The sequence below is a fragment of the Xenopus tropicalis genome, chromosome 1 (genome assembly GCF_000004195.4).
Source record: "Xenopus tropicalis strain Nigerian chromosome 1, UCB_Xtro_10.0, whole genome shotgun sequence".
In the NCBI taxonomy this organism is placed as follows: Eukaryota; Metazoa; Chordata; class Amphibia; order Anura; family Pipidae; genus Xenopus; species Xenopus tropicalis.
In genome coordinates, this window is record NC_030677.2 from 112,636,815 (window position 1) to 112,651,999 (window position 15,185).

At 37.7% G+C, this 15,185-nt stretch overlaps 1 protein-coding gene across 1 annotated transcript in view; it reads right to left on the reverse strand.

Annotated features, from left to right (window-relative positions):
• Window positions 1-2,835: 2,835 nt before the first annotated feature.
• Window positions 2,836-15,185, reverse strand: part of homer3 (homer scaffold protein 3) — a gene marked incomplete at its 5' end in the record, with an annotated part of 40,202 nt that continues 27,852 nt past the window's right edge. Inside the window, 3 exon segments of the mRNA NM_001171520.1 lie at window positions 2,836-3,731; window positions 11,360-11,440; window positions 13,432-13,539. Of these exon segments, the coding sequence (NP_001164991.1) occupies window positions 3,543-3,731; window positions 11,360-11,440; window positions 13,432-13,539 (378 nt within the window). The 3' untranslated portion in view covers window positions 2,836-3,542.

Consider the following 15,185-nt stretch of genomic DNA (forward strand, 5'->3'; position numbering starts at 1 on the left):
AAAGATTAAAAAAATATTTTGTATTATAAAACACAGTATAATGACATGCTTTATCATGACCGCCTTGCAACTGGTGGTGCAAAATTAAGCCAAACAGATTTGGGCCAACATATGGGTGGGTTCTAACATCAGATCCCTTTTTGATGATACATTCTGATGATTTTTTAGTGAGGTAGTATCATAATTAAAATTCACAAGCATGCACAGATTGTATTCAAAGCTGCAAAGCTTTATTAAAATTCACAAAAAATCAGAATCTCTAAACAGCACTAAATAGAATAATATTTTTCCATTTTTGTTTTCTAGAAGTATCTAAAAGGTAAATTCGGACTGTAGCAAAGAACATGTTGTGCTTCTATAAAAAATGGCTCAATTTTTATAACCGACTTTTCTGATTTCAACACATGTACCTCTAGGCAAGTTGAATTTTGCTGTCAATTTAAACTGCTCCAAGACCAAAGCAAGGTCTCTACATTATTTCCAAACATGATTTAGCAGTTTTGCTATTGTTTCCCAGTAAATAATTTTTTCTAGTTTTATTCCTGAGATTCTGAACAGCCAATACAAGGACCCATGGATTCCTCTGTTAACACTAGCATTACTGAAGTCTTTGTAATTAGAATAAACTACTCTAATATAGCTTTAGATATGGCTCAGTAGAAATTACAGGAACGTTTAAATGTAAATGGTCAATGTGTCACCGGTTTGGGTTTATTAATTCTTTCTAAATCATTAGAAGAAAGTAACATATGTGAAAGTGGTGCAGTTGTTAGCATTGCTGTCTTGGAGCACTGAGGTCCTAGGTTCAATTTCAGCCAGGGAACTCTATCCAAGGAGTTTTTTATGTTCTTTTTGTGTCTGCATGGGTTTTCCTACAGGTACTCTGGTTTCCTCCCACACTGCAAATGCCTACAGGTAGGTTAATGAGCTCCTGAACTGAGCATAGTGTGTGTAGGAATGTTATTGGACTTGTTGGACTTCCAGTTCAAGTTCCCCTTGGAGAGTCTAGCCACCATAGCACATAACAAGGTGGAAGATAAAGGAACATATCAGTGTATTCGCAACAGTGTACTTAGCATATCAGTGTATTCGGCAACAGTTCCAAAAATATTTAAGAAAGCAAATAAGCCTTCACTCCAAATCTCATCCCAAGTCACCTTCAAGCTGGCCTGTCAGTCTGTCTTCTAAACATTTACCCCAACTGCCATTCAGGCTAAACCCCCTTTGCCACTGCCCAAGCTACCCTAGGAGTTATTATTTCATAAGGATTTAGGCAACCTTATCCAAACAGATTCTATAGTAAAGGGTTCCTGGATTGCATCAGATATTCTCTATAGCAGATTGTACATGGAGCAGATTTACCAACATATAACTCTTCCTATTTGTGGAAGGTTGAGTTATAGACAAAATATTTTATTTTGACTTGTTTATACACAACTGATTTTTTTGGACCAAACACTGCTTCCAGTTTTTAAAAATTTTCTTCAAGGTTCCTTCACTTGAAAGTGTTCAACTGCATCAAGGTTGTGCAAACCATTAGAATCCATGGATAAAATGCAGTCATTTTTCCAGCATGGTATAAAAATATCCATTCAAAAAACTCCAGGCTAACCATTAAGTTGTCATGTTTAGAATCAGACAAAGATTTTTCTGAATGTAAGGCCCTTAGTCTCACATTGGCTTCAGCTTCTGACAAATATTTTCTGACTTGGTATGTGGATTAAATGATTAAAATAAGAATTTGGTCAAGCACTAGGCAGTACAGACAACGCTCTTACTGTCTTGGTTTGTGAAGTGAATCCCCTGTGTGTTATACAGACTATAAATGCAAAGTTGAGAGTTGTTCCCCAGTGCAAACAGACTAAATGCCCCTAGAAAAATCTGGCACATAATAAAATGTTGGTACTGTAGTTGGAGTGCTGAGTGAAGGTAAATCTGGTGCACAGAAGATGCCAAGCAGACTAGATGAATGTAGATAGTGACCAGGTTGGGTAGAGGTGTTGGTGTCCGTGCCTATGTACCCCGAGCTCTGCTAGACAATGTCCCTGATTAGACGTGATAATGAAGGCTGTTGTCAGTCAGCCTAAGATAGTGGAGATTTAGACAAGAATTGCAGTAACACCTTACTAGAAACTAGGGATATATTCACCTCTTTATCTTTCCATTAGGCAAATACATGGGCAATTTTTAAATTAAGACACAGTTGCCTCAAATGGGACCTGAAGGTGACTTTTTTAACGGTACAGTTTTTATTAGGTAATATCAAGAGGACACCTTTTAACTACTTAAGATAATTATACTGCAGATAGGATGCTATGGCCTCACTGTAAACAAATATGGCACAGTTGTAAGGTTATTCTTTGACCACACAGCCGGCAGCTGTTCTTCAGTTTAAACGTTTCAAATGTTGTCCCATTTTTTGCACTCTTTTTTTTTTTGGCGCAGGCTTTTTGCTTTTGCTTCAAAGCAACTAACCATGTTAACGTGGTCTCAAAGCTTCCCACTGCCTCCCGTTACTAAGATATCTGAAGGCTGGTGTCCTTGAGATTGTTTGTTTACCAGAAGCGTAATCATTTGACAGATCAGCTGACAGCCCATTGGTATATATGTGCATTTTCAGTGTGCTTAGGGACAGGATGATGGCAGCAATGTGTAGCTAATCGGTTGTGCAGCCAATGTAGAAAATGTTCTGTATATGTATTTCGGGGTTGTAGATGTTAACTGCTAAAGACATGAACAATTCATGAATTAAGAAGCTTACGTGCCAGTAACACCCTACTATTTGATGTGAGCCTTGGGTTTGACCATTTTTTTGTTCAGAAGCAGAAGCCCTTATTTATCAGCTTGTTTTATTTAACAACCAGCCATAGTTAGTCTGATAAAACTATGTTGAAGGGGCTGTGTCCTTAAAAAGCCCTATGTCTTTTGATGCACTTCATTAAATACACAGTTCCACTGTATTCAGACATGTAGAAAAATAACATTTTAAAACTAGATTTACACTGGACTAACATCATGACTTTTTGTTCCTATACTTAAAATGGCTAACAGTACGGCTGCCATCTATTAAGGCAGTTCCACAGCTGCATGATTTGAATGGGTAATATACACCTTTATCAAAGCGGCTTTATGAAACAGAAAGAGACAACAGGCTTATCTCTACATCACAGTGGGTAAAGAGTGATTGTAAGCAGCCCTTACCTACTTCCAGCTATAACTGCTCCACATATTTCTTTTGGTTTTTTACAATGGCTTATACTCCTGGCAGGAAAATGTGGCACTGAGTTATAATGTTAAAAACAAAGGGTGGTGAGGATGCTGACCTCTGAAGTGGAAGAGAACAAGTTTTGCTATGAAGAGAGCAAACTGAGCTAGAAAAATACCATTGATCGACATGTGCCTGTAAATACAATGAACTGAGGAAATACTGCTAAACATCCTCATTAGCCTATGTCAGCTACTGTTCCTGGATCACCGGTCTGAATTCCTCCAAGAGCAAAAACAGCATCAACTATTTCCATGTGTAGCCCCATTGTTCCCTTTCAGTTGCTTTCCAGAAGTTTAGAGAGTCCAATACGCAACTCATTCAGTTGACATATTTTAACATCAAGATCTTCTCCAGCTTTGCTTATCTCTTCTCGAACTCGATCTCTTTCTGACTGGGAGTCTCTAAGACTCTGTTCTGACCTCTCAAGTTCCTTTTCCATTTCTTGGTTTCGCTCTTCCAGCTCCTACAAAAGTAGAATGAAAGCCTTTGTTAAATACATATGCTCATTCAAGATCGCTTTAAGAACAGATGCTCAATATGAACAGAAACATATGTTCTTTATATTATGAATAAGAGAAATAAGGATCAGGTCAGGCCCACCACAATGACACTGGAATCCTGTGAAAAAAACATGCTGATTGTGCTTGAAATTGCACTTTGCTCACTGTACTTACTGATTTAAATGAGCCCTGTTATATATTACAGAATAATATACATGTATGGGATCCGTTATCCAGAAACCCATTATCAAGAAAGCTCCAAATTACAAAAAGGTCATCTCCCATACAGTCCATTATAAGCAAATAATGCTAAGCTTAAAAATTATTTCCTTTTCTCTGTAATGATAAAACACTACCATGTACTTGATCCCAACTAAGCTGCATAAATCCATTTTGGTGGCAAAACAATCCTATTGGGTTTATTTAATGTTCTTTATAGAAATCTGAATAGGTATACAGTGCTTCACCCCCTTGGCATTTTTCATGTTTTGTTGCCTCACAACCTGGAATTAAAATGGACTGGACTCAGCGTGCACCCCCCCCCTAAAGACAATACTTCGTAGAGCCACCTTTTGCAGCAATTACAGCTGCAAGTTGCTTTGGATAAGTCTCTATGAGCTTGCCACATCTTGCAACTGGGATTTTTGCCCATTGCTCAAGGCAAAACTGCTCCAGCTCCTTCATGTTGGATGGTTTTCGCTTGTGAACAGCAATCTTCTGACTACAAATTCTCAATGGGATTGAGGTCTGGACTTTGACGAGGCCATTCCAACACATTTAAATGTTTCCCCTTAAACCACTCGAGTGTTGCTTTAGCAGTATGCTTCGGGTCATTGTCCTGCTGGAAGGTGAACTTCCGTCCCAGTCTCAAATTACAGGCATATTGACACAGGTTTTGCTCAAGAATATCCCTTCCATAAAGCCCAGCTCTATGGAGTGTACGGCTTATTGCGGTCCTATTGAGGGATACTCCAGTCTTTGCTGTGGAACTCTGCAACTCCTTTAGGGTTATCTTTAGTCTCTGTGTTGCCTCTCTGATTAATGCCCTCCTTGCCCGGTCTGTTCTTTCTATTTGAAGATGATGGATTTGATGGTGCCTGGGGGATCCTCAGAGATTTGGATATTTTTTTATAACTCAACCCTGTACTTCTCAACAACTTCGTCCCTGACTTCTTTGGAGAGCTACTTGGTCTTCATGGTGTGATGCCTCTTGCTTAGTGGTGTTGAAGCCTCTGGAGCCTTTCAGAAAGGGTGTGTTTATACTGACAGATCATGCGACACTTAGATTGCACACAGGTGGACTTTATTTCACTAATTATGAGACTTTTTAAGGTATTTGGTTGCAGCAGGACTTTTTAGGGACGTCATGGCAAAGGGGATGAATACATATGCACATGCCAATTTTCAGTTTTTAATTTATTTAAAATTCTTTTTTATATATATTTTTCTCATTTCACTTCACCAACTTAGACTATTTTGTGCAAATCCATCACATAAAATAAGATTAAAAAACATTTAAATTACAGGTTGGAATGTAAAAAAACATGAAAAATGCCAAAGGGGGTGAATACCTTAGCAAAGCACTGTAGATATCCACATTATGGAAAGATCCCCTATCCAGAAAACCCTAGGTCCTTGGCATTCCAGATAATAGATCCCATGCCCATTTTGTTCTTAAGTAAATATCATTAGCCACTTGCATTTGGTCATGAGTGAAAATGCCCAAGCATTGTTTCAAGAACTGCACAAGGTTCCAAAAGGCTTTAACTTTAAGGGCTATGGCACATGCGGAGATTAGTCACCCGCAACAAATCTCCCTTGTCGCAGTCTACTAATCTCCCCAATAGGATGGCATACGCAGCGCCGCTTGCAGCCCTAACAATGTGAGAATTCTCAGAAACACTTTACAATACGTATGTTGAATGAATTTATTAATTCCATTTAATCAAATAATGATGTGCCCTTTGGTTTAAATGGATCTAGGCAGGCCTGAGCTCCTACATTTTTTATAGAAAAAAGGGGGTTTTAAAGACACAAAAAAGACCAAAATATTTATCAAGATCAACTTAAATGTTTCTTCTCATAATTTCCTTTACGTGTCCTATTTTTTTGTATACATCACTATTTATTCTAGCTGTGCATGCCTCTACAATACTGTGCCATAATCATAGAGGAAGTAGATCCCATGGTGTGGGGGGGGGGGTTGCCCAGGAAACAGGGGCCCCCCTACCATATAGTCTGCTTCCTCTACAGTTGCAAAGTCTTTCCTCAATACACACAAGTAGTAAAGCGGATAGGGAGGGAACACTCAGGCAGAAGACCCTGGTTGGATGCCAGGTATGGATCGCTGTGCCCCAGGCCCCTCCAAAGATTTTTTTGCAGGGGGACCAGTGCACACTAGTTACACCACAGCTATAATATGTAGACATATGCAGGCCTGGACTGTCAATCTGTAGATTCTGGCAAATGCCAGAGGGTTTTCTGTAAAATAGATCATTATTTATTGGGCTGGTGGGGGCTGTTTGGGCCACTTAAAATGCCAGGGCCTATTCTGAATCGCAGACTGGACCTAGTAATATGCAGGCACTGTGGGAACTGGAGTCTTGGTCAGATGTGAGTTGGCTACTGCTATATTGTCTCAGTAGTACATGTTGTCTGGACTAGCAGTGCAAAGAATAGCTTGTATGCTGGAAAGGTGATACAAATTACATTTGCTTTAACTGTGGAAAATTATATTTCTGGGCCTACAACCCCTTTAAATATGAGGCTATTAGTAGTGGCCTTAGAGTTCTGTAACCTGTAAATAAGCTCAGCCTACGCACATTTGCCCTCATATGCTTTTGGAAGCACTCCCTAGTGACTTTGGATATCCTAATATTCTAGAATGGGGCTAAATTGCCCCTAGCTAATCTTCAGACAGCTGCCTGCTAATTGCAAAATTATTTGTCACGCTGTAGAATGTATTTTTTCATCAATATAGTAAATAGAACTAGAGTTTTAAAATGTCTAGGCTAAGATAATAGCAGTGTGATTAAAGTACATTTCGCATTAGCACTGTTTCTCTTTGTTGTATAAATGTAAGGCATTTCAAGCTGGAACAAGCCACATGCAGAGTGTATTGGAACGCTGCAGGAATGCTATTATTCCCAAAGTAGTGGAAAGCTTGATGACCTAGAATTTACTTTTATACACAATCTACAGAATCTCTAGCTATGTGAAATCATTAAGTAAAATTGGGAAAAATAAGTAGAGGATGGGAACCTTTACTAAGCTGAAGTTGGTCTCTCTGCAATAGCCACCATTTTGCAGTATTCACTGAAGCAAAGGCAACACTAGATACACAGAATACAAATGGATTTTTATGCATACACCCTCCCATATACAAACAACACCAATTTTACCACATTACTATTTTGTATGACTGCAAGTATATGTCAAATGACAGGGGATATATATATATATATATATATACATACATATATATATATATATATATATATATATATACATACATATATATATATACAGGTATAGGACCCGTTATCCAGAATGCTCGGGACCAAGGGTATTCTGGATAAGGGGTCTTTCCGTAATTTGAATCTCCATACCTTAAGTCTGCTAAAAAAATCAATAAAACATTAATTAACCCTAATAGGATTGTTTTGCATCCTATAAGGATTATTTATATCTTAGTTGGGATCAATTACAAGGTACTGTTTTATTACTACAGAGAAAAAGGAAATCAGTTTTAAAATTCTGAATTTGAAGCTTTCTGGATAACGGGTTTCCGGATAAGGGGTTCGATACCTGTGTATGTATATATATATTATATAACACTGGTAATTTGCACCTAGGTAGTAACCCATAGCAACCAGATAGCTGCAGAAAGATCATTTAGAGCAAAACATTTTATTGGTTGCCATGGGTTGCTCCACTAGTGTATATTTGCCTAGTGTAACTATTTGAGCCCCCTGATGTGCTATTTGTTGGGTTTTTCCAAATTTCTTTTCATCTGATAACAAAGCTACAAACCACTTTTCTTCTCTGCATGTTCCCTAATTTCGAGAGCAGACTTGACTTTTTGAGAGTTTACTTTTTTTGAGTAATTCTTTTCTTGTCACTACTACACAGGTCAGGTTCTTGCTTTGGATATTGATGTCAGATGCACATTTAACCTGGGTTGGTCATGATGAATTGAAGGTGGCTTTGTTCCTACATTTTTAGCCTTTCTGCTCAGTCTTCTTTGAGGTTAGCGATGCCCCTGTATAGGCAGGGCCTTGGCACAGCTAATTCTGAAGCTAAACTTCTTCAGAATTATCAAAACCATGCTCCGACAGCTAATCAAGATCCTAATATTCATGTAATAATTTCATTATTTCCTTAGATCTGTCAAAGAATTTGTTTTTTGGTTCAAGGATTAAACCTTTTCTGCCTGTGAATGCAGTCCGCATTCAGGTGTCTGCTAGTACACAGAGCTACATCAGTCTGGTAACTTAAGATTTTAACAATGGGTTTAGCTCCCCTTATAAAAAGGCATCACGTTTTTACATGTTTAGGAGTGGCAGGGCCAAATTCTGCACATTTTCTTTCCCCCTTCTGGGTATTTTAGATTAATCATTATACACCTGCTCCAAAGAGAAATGTAATGGTTTTTCTAATATAGTTTTTTGTAATTAGCATTCAGAATTTAATTGCTTAACTTCTTTACGGACAGGCATAAAAAATATTTAATACAAAACAAGCAATTTTTTCAAAAATGTTTGAACACTGGCTTAAAGTTTTATTTAGGTCCTAGAAAAATATTTAGAAACACATAAAAACAGAGGGGTTCCCCTGAGAAAATCACATAATGACGAAACGCGTTGGGCCTGACTGATTGTTTGATATGCTTATTGTATTCGACAATTGTAAGTTGATTTTACACTAGTGCGCCCCTCTGTTTTTATGTGTTTTTAAATATTGGTAGATTGCTACGCGAGGTGGCTGCACCCTTCACTGATTACGTACCTGGATCTCTGTATATTTTTTTTTGCGAACCTTTATTTGTACTGTTTATTGGTTCAAGAACACTGACTTGATACCTCTGTCTTTGCTTTTATTATCTTTTTTTTATTTGTTTTATATAGCGCACATTTTTTTTGTAGTAATAAAGAAAAATATTGGCCAATATTTTCTCGCAATAAGTTATCTGGCTATTTGGAGAATGTCTTTATGTGCCAGTTTCTTGCGAAGGAAAATTCTTCCCCAGTAGCAAGTTATGAAAACATACTGCACTTCCACTTTACAGGTTAATTTTAAACTAAACAGTTTAATGTGAATTTACTGACTCCAACAGACGGTTGAGACTAATATGCATAGAGGTCAGAGCTCATATCCATGCTAATGAACTGCATGCTTATTTATTTCATTATTTGTAGGCGACTGTGACAAAACAGGTTTTCTGCATGCGCTTGTGAAGGCTGAGTGATTAGTGAAGGATCAAGGTCAGCTATATTACATAATAAACTGGTAAAAACCCAAAGCAACAGGAATACTTTCTGGCTATAATATATGAGATAATGATGTTTGTGAACCGTGAAATATAAGCATGATAAAATACGCAATTAGTATTCACAAGAGTCCTATTACCAACTAGAGTAACAGAGCTGCATGTCAAGTATCTTTATATAAATCAAAGAATTGAAAAGAGAAAAGACAGAGTTTATAAAATATTTTTTAGTAAAGTGAGTTCCTGTTTGGCTTATGACCTTGTTCTCCTATAACATAATATTTGCCAAGTAAGGTCTGTCAGAAAAGCTGTGCTGCTCTATAGTAGTAGAACAACACGCCAAGCTCTGTATTCAACAGTATTTGGAGTATGAGAGTAAACTTAAGAACTTATGCAGTGTTTGATATACAAAACCCGATTCAGTTGGCTCATCTTCTCATGATCGAGAGTAGAGAGAAACAAAAAAGGGTTTAATTTGGTCACTCAGTTCAGGATACAAAGTGAAAAAAGGTGAAAAAAGGTTAAAATTGCTACAATGTTTGCTACAATGTTTTAATCTGCAACCTCCCCCATTACTAGTGCCCAAAGAAGTCAGTCTTTGCCACCCAGAATGGAGCAAAAAGACCTGCATGTTCCCAGTTAATACTGCTCTGTCTGAATTTGGAAACACTGATATCATGAGGCTGGGGGGTCAGTGTATGAGTAGTTTGTGTGTCATTTATAAGGAACACCAATGGGCAAAAGGTGATGTACCTGCCTATGCCCCTAAATGCTCTTGCACTATAATGTACTTTCCTGCTGCTTCTTACATCATTTTTACCATCACATCATTATCACCACAGCTATTCCTACTGACTAGTTACTATTGACTGTGACACTGGAACACTATAGGAATTCCCTTTATTTCACTAAAGGGGTCATTCTTTGCCCAAGGCGCGAAAGTGCAAGAGAACTACAGGGCACAAGAGCGGGGGGCATTGTAAAGCAGCCCTTAGAAATTGGAAAGAAATTTAAACAAATAAAACAGAAGACATAACAAAGTAACATTACTGTGACAGGTTATAAGAAAAGATGTGGCTAGCCTGAGAAGACTGGAATTTTGATCAAGACTTGGGAAACAATGCAAGTTGCAAAGTATTCTATGTTCAGCTCTTAATATTTAATGTAGACAAGAATAACAGCAATATAGAAAATAAAAGTGTAATGAACCATTAAGTTGGATACTGATACGCTATATCTGGGTCCTGGCTTAGGTTCAGCTGTCTCAAGATAATTTATAAAAATCATTATACAGACCTGTCACAAAGCCATCTTTCATATAAGAGTGACTTGAATAGGAAGAGAAAAAATGCACTCTAATAGTGTGTTCTTATTAGAGGAACTGAAAACTACAAAAATGGTACAAATAGATGAGGCACAAAAAAAAATTAAGCAAAGAAAATCAGGTCCAAAAGGCAGCTTTAGGCAATATATTACATTATTTTATTTTCTATTTAGCAGATATTACATGGACAAATGAATTCTAACAGGCTGGTCTATTTCTATGTATCTGGTGAGAAACCAACGTACCATAATTTAATCATGGATCATTATACACTGTAATTACACCCACCCTGGTCATAGCCTTTCCTATTTCTACTTGAAGTCCCTGACTGTACATATAGTTACAGCTGTGCTATACCAGACACAAACGCTCGCATTTATATATGGGCATGCTTGCACACTCTCCTGTATTCACTTCCAAGGTTGCACTGTTGTCTGCTTAAATGCTTTTGTGTCCAACAGAAAGGAATGCCAGGATATTCCTGTACAGAGAGATCAGGGTGAAAGCTCAGCCAACCTCATGCCGTTTGTGAGGTAATTCCCCCTCCCGGCTCACAGGAATAACAGGGAGCCAAGTCTTTATACTTCAACAAAAACATCGGAACAAATATTTCCATGGAAACCCAGAGCACTCTGACAATGAGCATCAAGAGAAATGCGCAGAATTCAGCCGCACCACACATTAATACATATTAAATACAAGTAGTAGACTATGTATAGACCCAAAATCTCAGGGTACAAGTTCTACCTTCCAGGGGAGTTCTGAACATTCTGCCATACCTGCAGCCTCTGAAGCAGCTTGTCTCTCTCGCTCTCCAGTTCCATTAGATCAGGCCTCTGTTCCTTCAGCAAAAGAATTTCCTGAAGTACAAGACGGGGGAAAAAATCAGGGTATTTCAAGATAAGGCAGTAGGCATGCTTTGGTAGGCGTTCCTGAAGAGATAAACTCTTTAGAAACAAATCTGACAAATCTGAGGAAACATCTCACTGAAAGACTGCTATGAGATTTTAGTTCAGTGGGATTCTCTAAAGAAAATATCATTAAATTTAAATAGGGAAGGCACTGTTGCACAAACACATTGGGGCTTATTAACTCACAGAGTGCAATATTGATCTAGTAACAGCATATTTTTCCCCAAAGCCATGTTTTATGCCACCATGCTACTTTTGTATGGCACCACAAAATAAACCAAATAACAGAAAAAGGAGCACCCATGCCCCAGGCAGCCAACAAATTGTAGGTGGTAACAAAGTAGCCATAAAATAGGGCAGTTTCACGGATTCTACTAGTGTCCATGGGAATTTTGAAGCATAAAGATAGAGCCTACGGCCATAGTAGCACAAAATAATGCCCCTACCCACCCAAGGTACACCATACTGGTAAATATATGGATAAGAGAATATGCCAAGGATTACCATCCCAGTTAATGCACATGTTAACTAGTTTTAATTCATTTACAATAACACCATGGAGCACTTGTTCATAGTCATCTGCAATAGGCGGTGCACTGTATTATATCCAAGACATCTGTATTGGGTGCAATGCAGGTACACTATTTTCTCTTCCTCTTTCTATTTTTGGGGGTTTTTTTGTTATTCACCGGAAAATGGTAGATGCACTATAAATTTTCAAGTCGGAGGGGAAAAAATTGTGTAAAAAGGATTTTACATACAGGACGGGGGTGGGGTGTTTTCTCAAGAAAAGGATCCCTTTTTCTCTAGGTCTGTGGGGTTGTAGTATAAATAAAGGAAAGAATATTATTGTAAGCAATGCTAGCATGAACAAAATAGAGTATATATATATATTTATATATATTTAGATATATGAAGCACTGTGGCCAGCAGGATACTAGGTTGCTTTTAATTAATAATGTTTTGTAGATCTGTTAGAAGACCTCCAGTCTCCCAAGGGGTCATGAAAAACATAGATATATATGCAAATAAATTATGTATCACGGCTTCCCAAAGCATAAATAATGCTGTGTACTAAGAGGGACAAGGGATTTAAAGGCAAAATAATATATATATCAAAATGGATTATATTCCCTTTATTTTTCAAGCTTATTGTTGGGACACAATATGCTTTCTGTTGTGATATTTGGAAACCCTGTATCTTTGGTCAGTAAATTTACGTAAATATATGGCTTTTAGGCCTATGAACAGCGAGGTGTTGCCCAGCAAAAAAGAGGTTTAGGTTGACTCCTAGCTAAATGACTAAAGGGAAAACATTTATATGTGCATAAACACTAGCTGAACCAAAAAACGTTTCGGTAAATTACACATTTAGTTAAAAGGAGGAAACCTCTACTGCACGAATCAGTGTTTTAGTCCCTTGACTTAATCATCATTAAACATGTAAGATGGCCCAACAAGGAGTGAAAAGGAATTAGAAGTGATCTGCAAGAAAAAGTGGGGATGCACCAAATCCAGGATTTGGTTCGGGATTCAGCCAAGATTCTGCCTTTTCTATCAGGATTTGGATTCAGCCGAATCCATGCCTCTGGCTGAACCGAATCCTTAAAATCATGTGACTTTTTGTCAAGTAAACGTGGAAGTTGAAAATGTTTCTACCCCCAGAGCAAGTGAAGGGAGGGACTTGCCTAAAGGCCATTTAGGGTGACGTAAAGATAAATACTTATTTTCTTACTTGTAGAGACTGCTAAGATTATCTTTTCATGTGCCACTATGTAATAAGCAAATACTCTGAAATTCTGAAGACCTCTGCTATTCCATATCTACGTGGACATTTAATAACCGTAAATACTGTTACCAAAGGTGAGGTGTGCTTAATAAAAAGAATCAACATTTTGAAATCTCACATTCCCTGCAGCATAAGTATTACATGTACTTACTTCTTCCTTAGTTTTGAGAAGGGTCTCCAAGTCTTTCAGTCTTAAAGCTAGCTCATCTCCTGGTTCTTCATTAGTCTCTTTCAGTGTCTGAGATTCAAGCTCAGCTACCTAAGTAACATAAGCATAATAAAGAACATAAATATGATTTGCAACAGAGAATGCAAGAAACCTTACAAATATATTATCCTCATCATTTATTGCATGAGGAAAAACACTGCCGTGTGGCAATGCAGGGCCCTCTAGTATTGGTTTCTGGTTGTTTTTTTGTGTATAATGTTCAGCGTATGTACCCATTTATTGTGCAAGGCTGCAGAATATATATGAGTATTATAATGCATGCTAATAATAATGAAACCATACAGCAACAGATAAACGAGAAAAAAAAAACCAAGTACACTTTTTTATCTCTGTACCAGAGACCTTACACATAGGGAGCTGTTTTACGATGATCTAATGATCTGTTAATAAAGCTGTCAATTACTGATGATTTTGTGTTGATTCTTCCACCACCACCCCATGAGTTGTAACAGAAGATTTCATCCATTGTTTGGCCAGGTTAATTCTCGCCTATGCTAACATTTGGGCCAGAAGCTTATTTTGTTTTATTTAACTCTTTCGTAGGATGGGCTTAAAGGGCTTGGTGGACATCTAGCTCATTTGTTTTTTTTTTAAGATCATATATTTCAGGGGATCATTGAAATACACATTGTGTTTTTGGACAGTATTTGTTTGTGCAAAAGACTTCTACTTGCTTGTAGCCAACATGTTTTAAGCATTGTAAATGATCAGTAGGATTAGTTTTCTTTACAAGATGATATAGCTGGGAGTATCAAAGATTTTTACTGAGTGTTGAGTGGCTAAACCAGGAAGAAAGAGTGTGTTATTATGTAAAGGAATAAGTGTATATTAGATTGTATGAATTAATACAGAATTAGTCACTGGTAGTGATTAGATTTGCATCCTGTCCATTCACAAGTGGAATGTCAGGTCGGTTGGGTGGGCTAAAAGTGATTCAAGATGTACCCAGTGATTTTCCATGCGAGGAAGGTGACACTGTGTGGTCTGGGCAAGTCGTGCTACTTTGTTGTAAGCATATAGGTTTGGAAGTCCTAGGCTGCTATTAAAGTAGGTTTGTTGACAGGGGGAGGCTTGTTAGACCAGACAAATTTGTACTTTGCTCTGAAGGTAGATGATATCTTTCATGCTAACTGGTAATGGTAAGTGAAGAAATTTGTATAATAGCTTTGGCAGCAAGATCATTTTGATTACATAGATATCCCCAAATTATGAAATGGCATAACAAGGCCATTCTTCCAAATCTTTAGTTAACATTCTGATTTTTGGGATAGTTAGCCTTAAAAAAATGTAGAGTAGGAGGATGTTACATTAGCCCCATAAGTATTCTAGGAGTGTGTTTCCAAATAAAAGGAAAGTTACATGCCAGAAATTTAATGGTATGTTTTGGGTTGTTTAATGGCATGTTTACTTCTAGACCTGGCACATTTAAAAACTTTTATATAGGGGCAAACAGGTTTGGGAAGTTTTGGGGTCTAGTAATGGTTAGGCACATATCTGCATAAAGGCTAACTTTGAGGTCTGTATTTTTTATCTGTACTCCTGAAATATTGGGGTCTGATTAACTGGGCAAGAGGCTTGACGGTAAGTGCAAGATCAGGGGGGACAGAGGGCAACCTTGAAACGTATTCACCTTGTTTTTATCAACAATCAGGTTTTTTTAATAAACAATAAAAGGC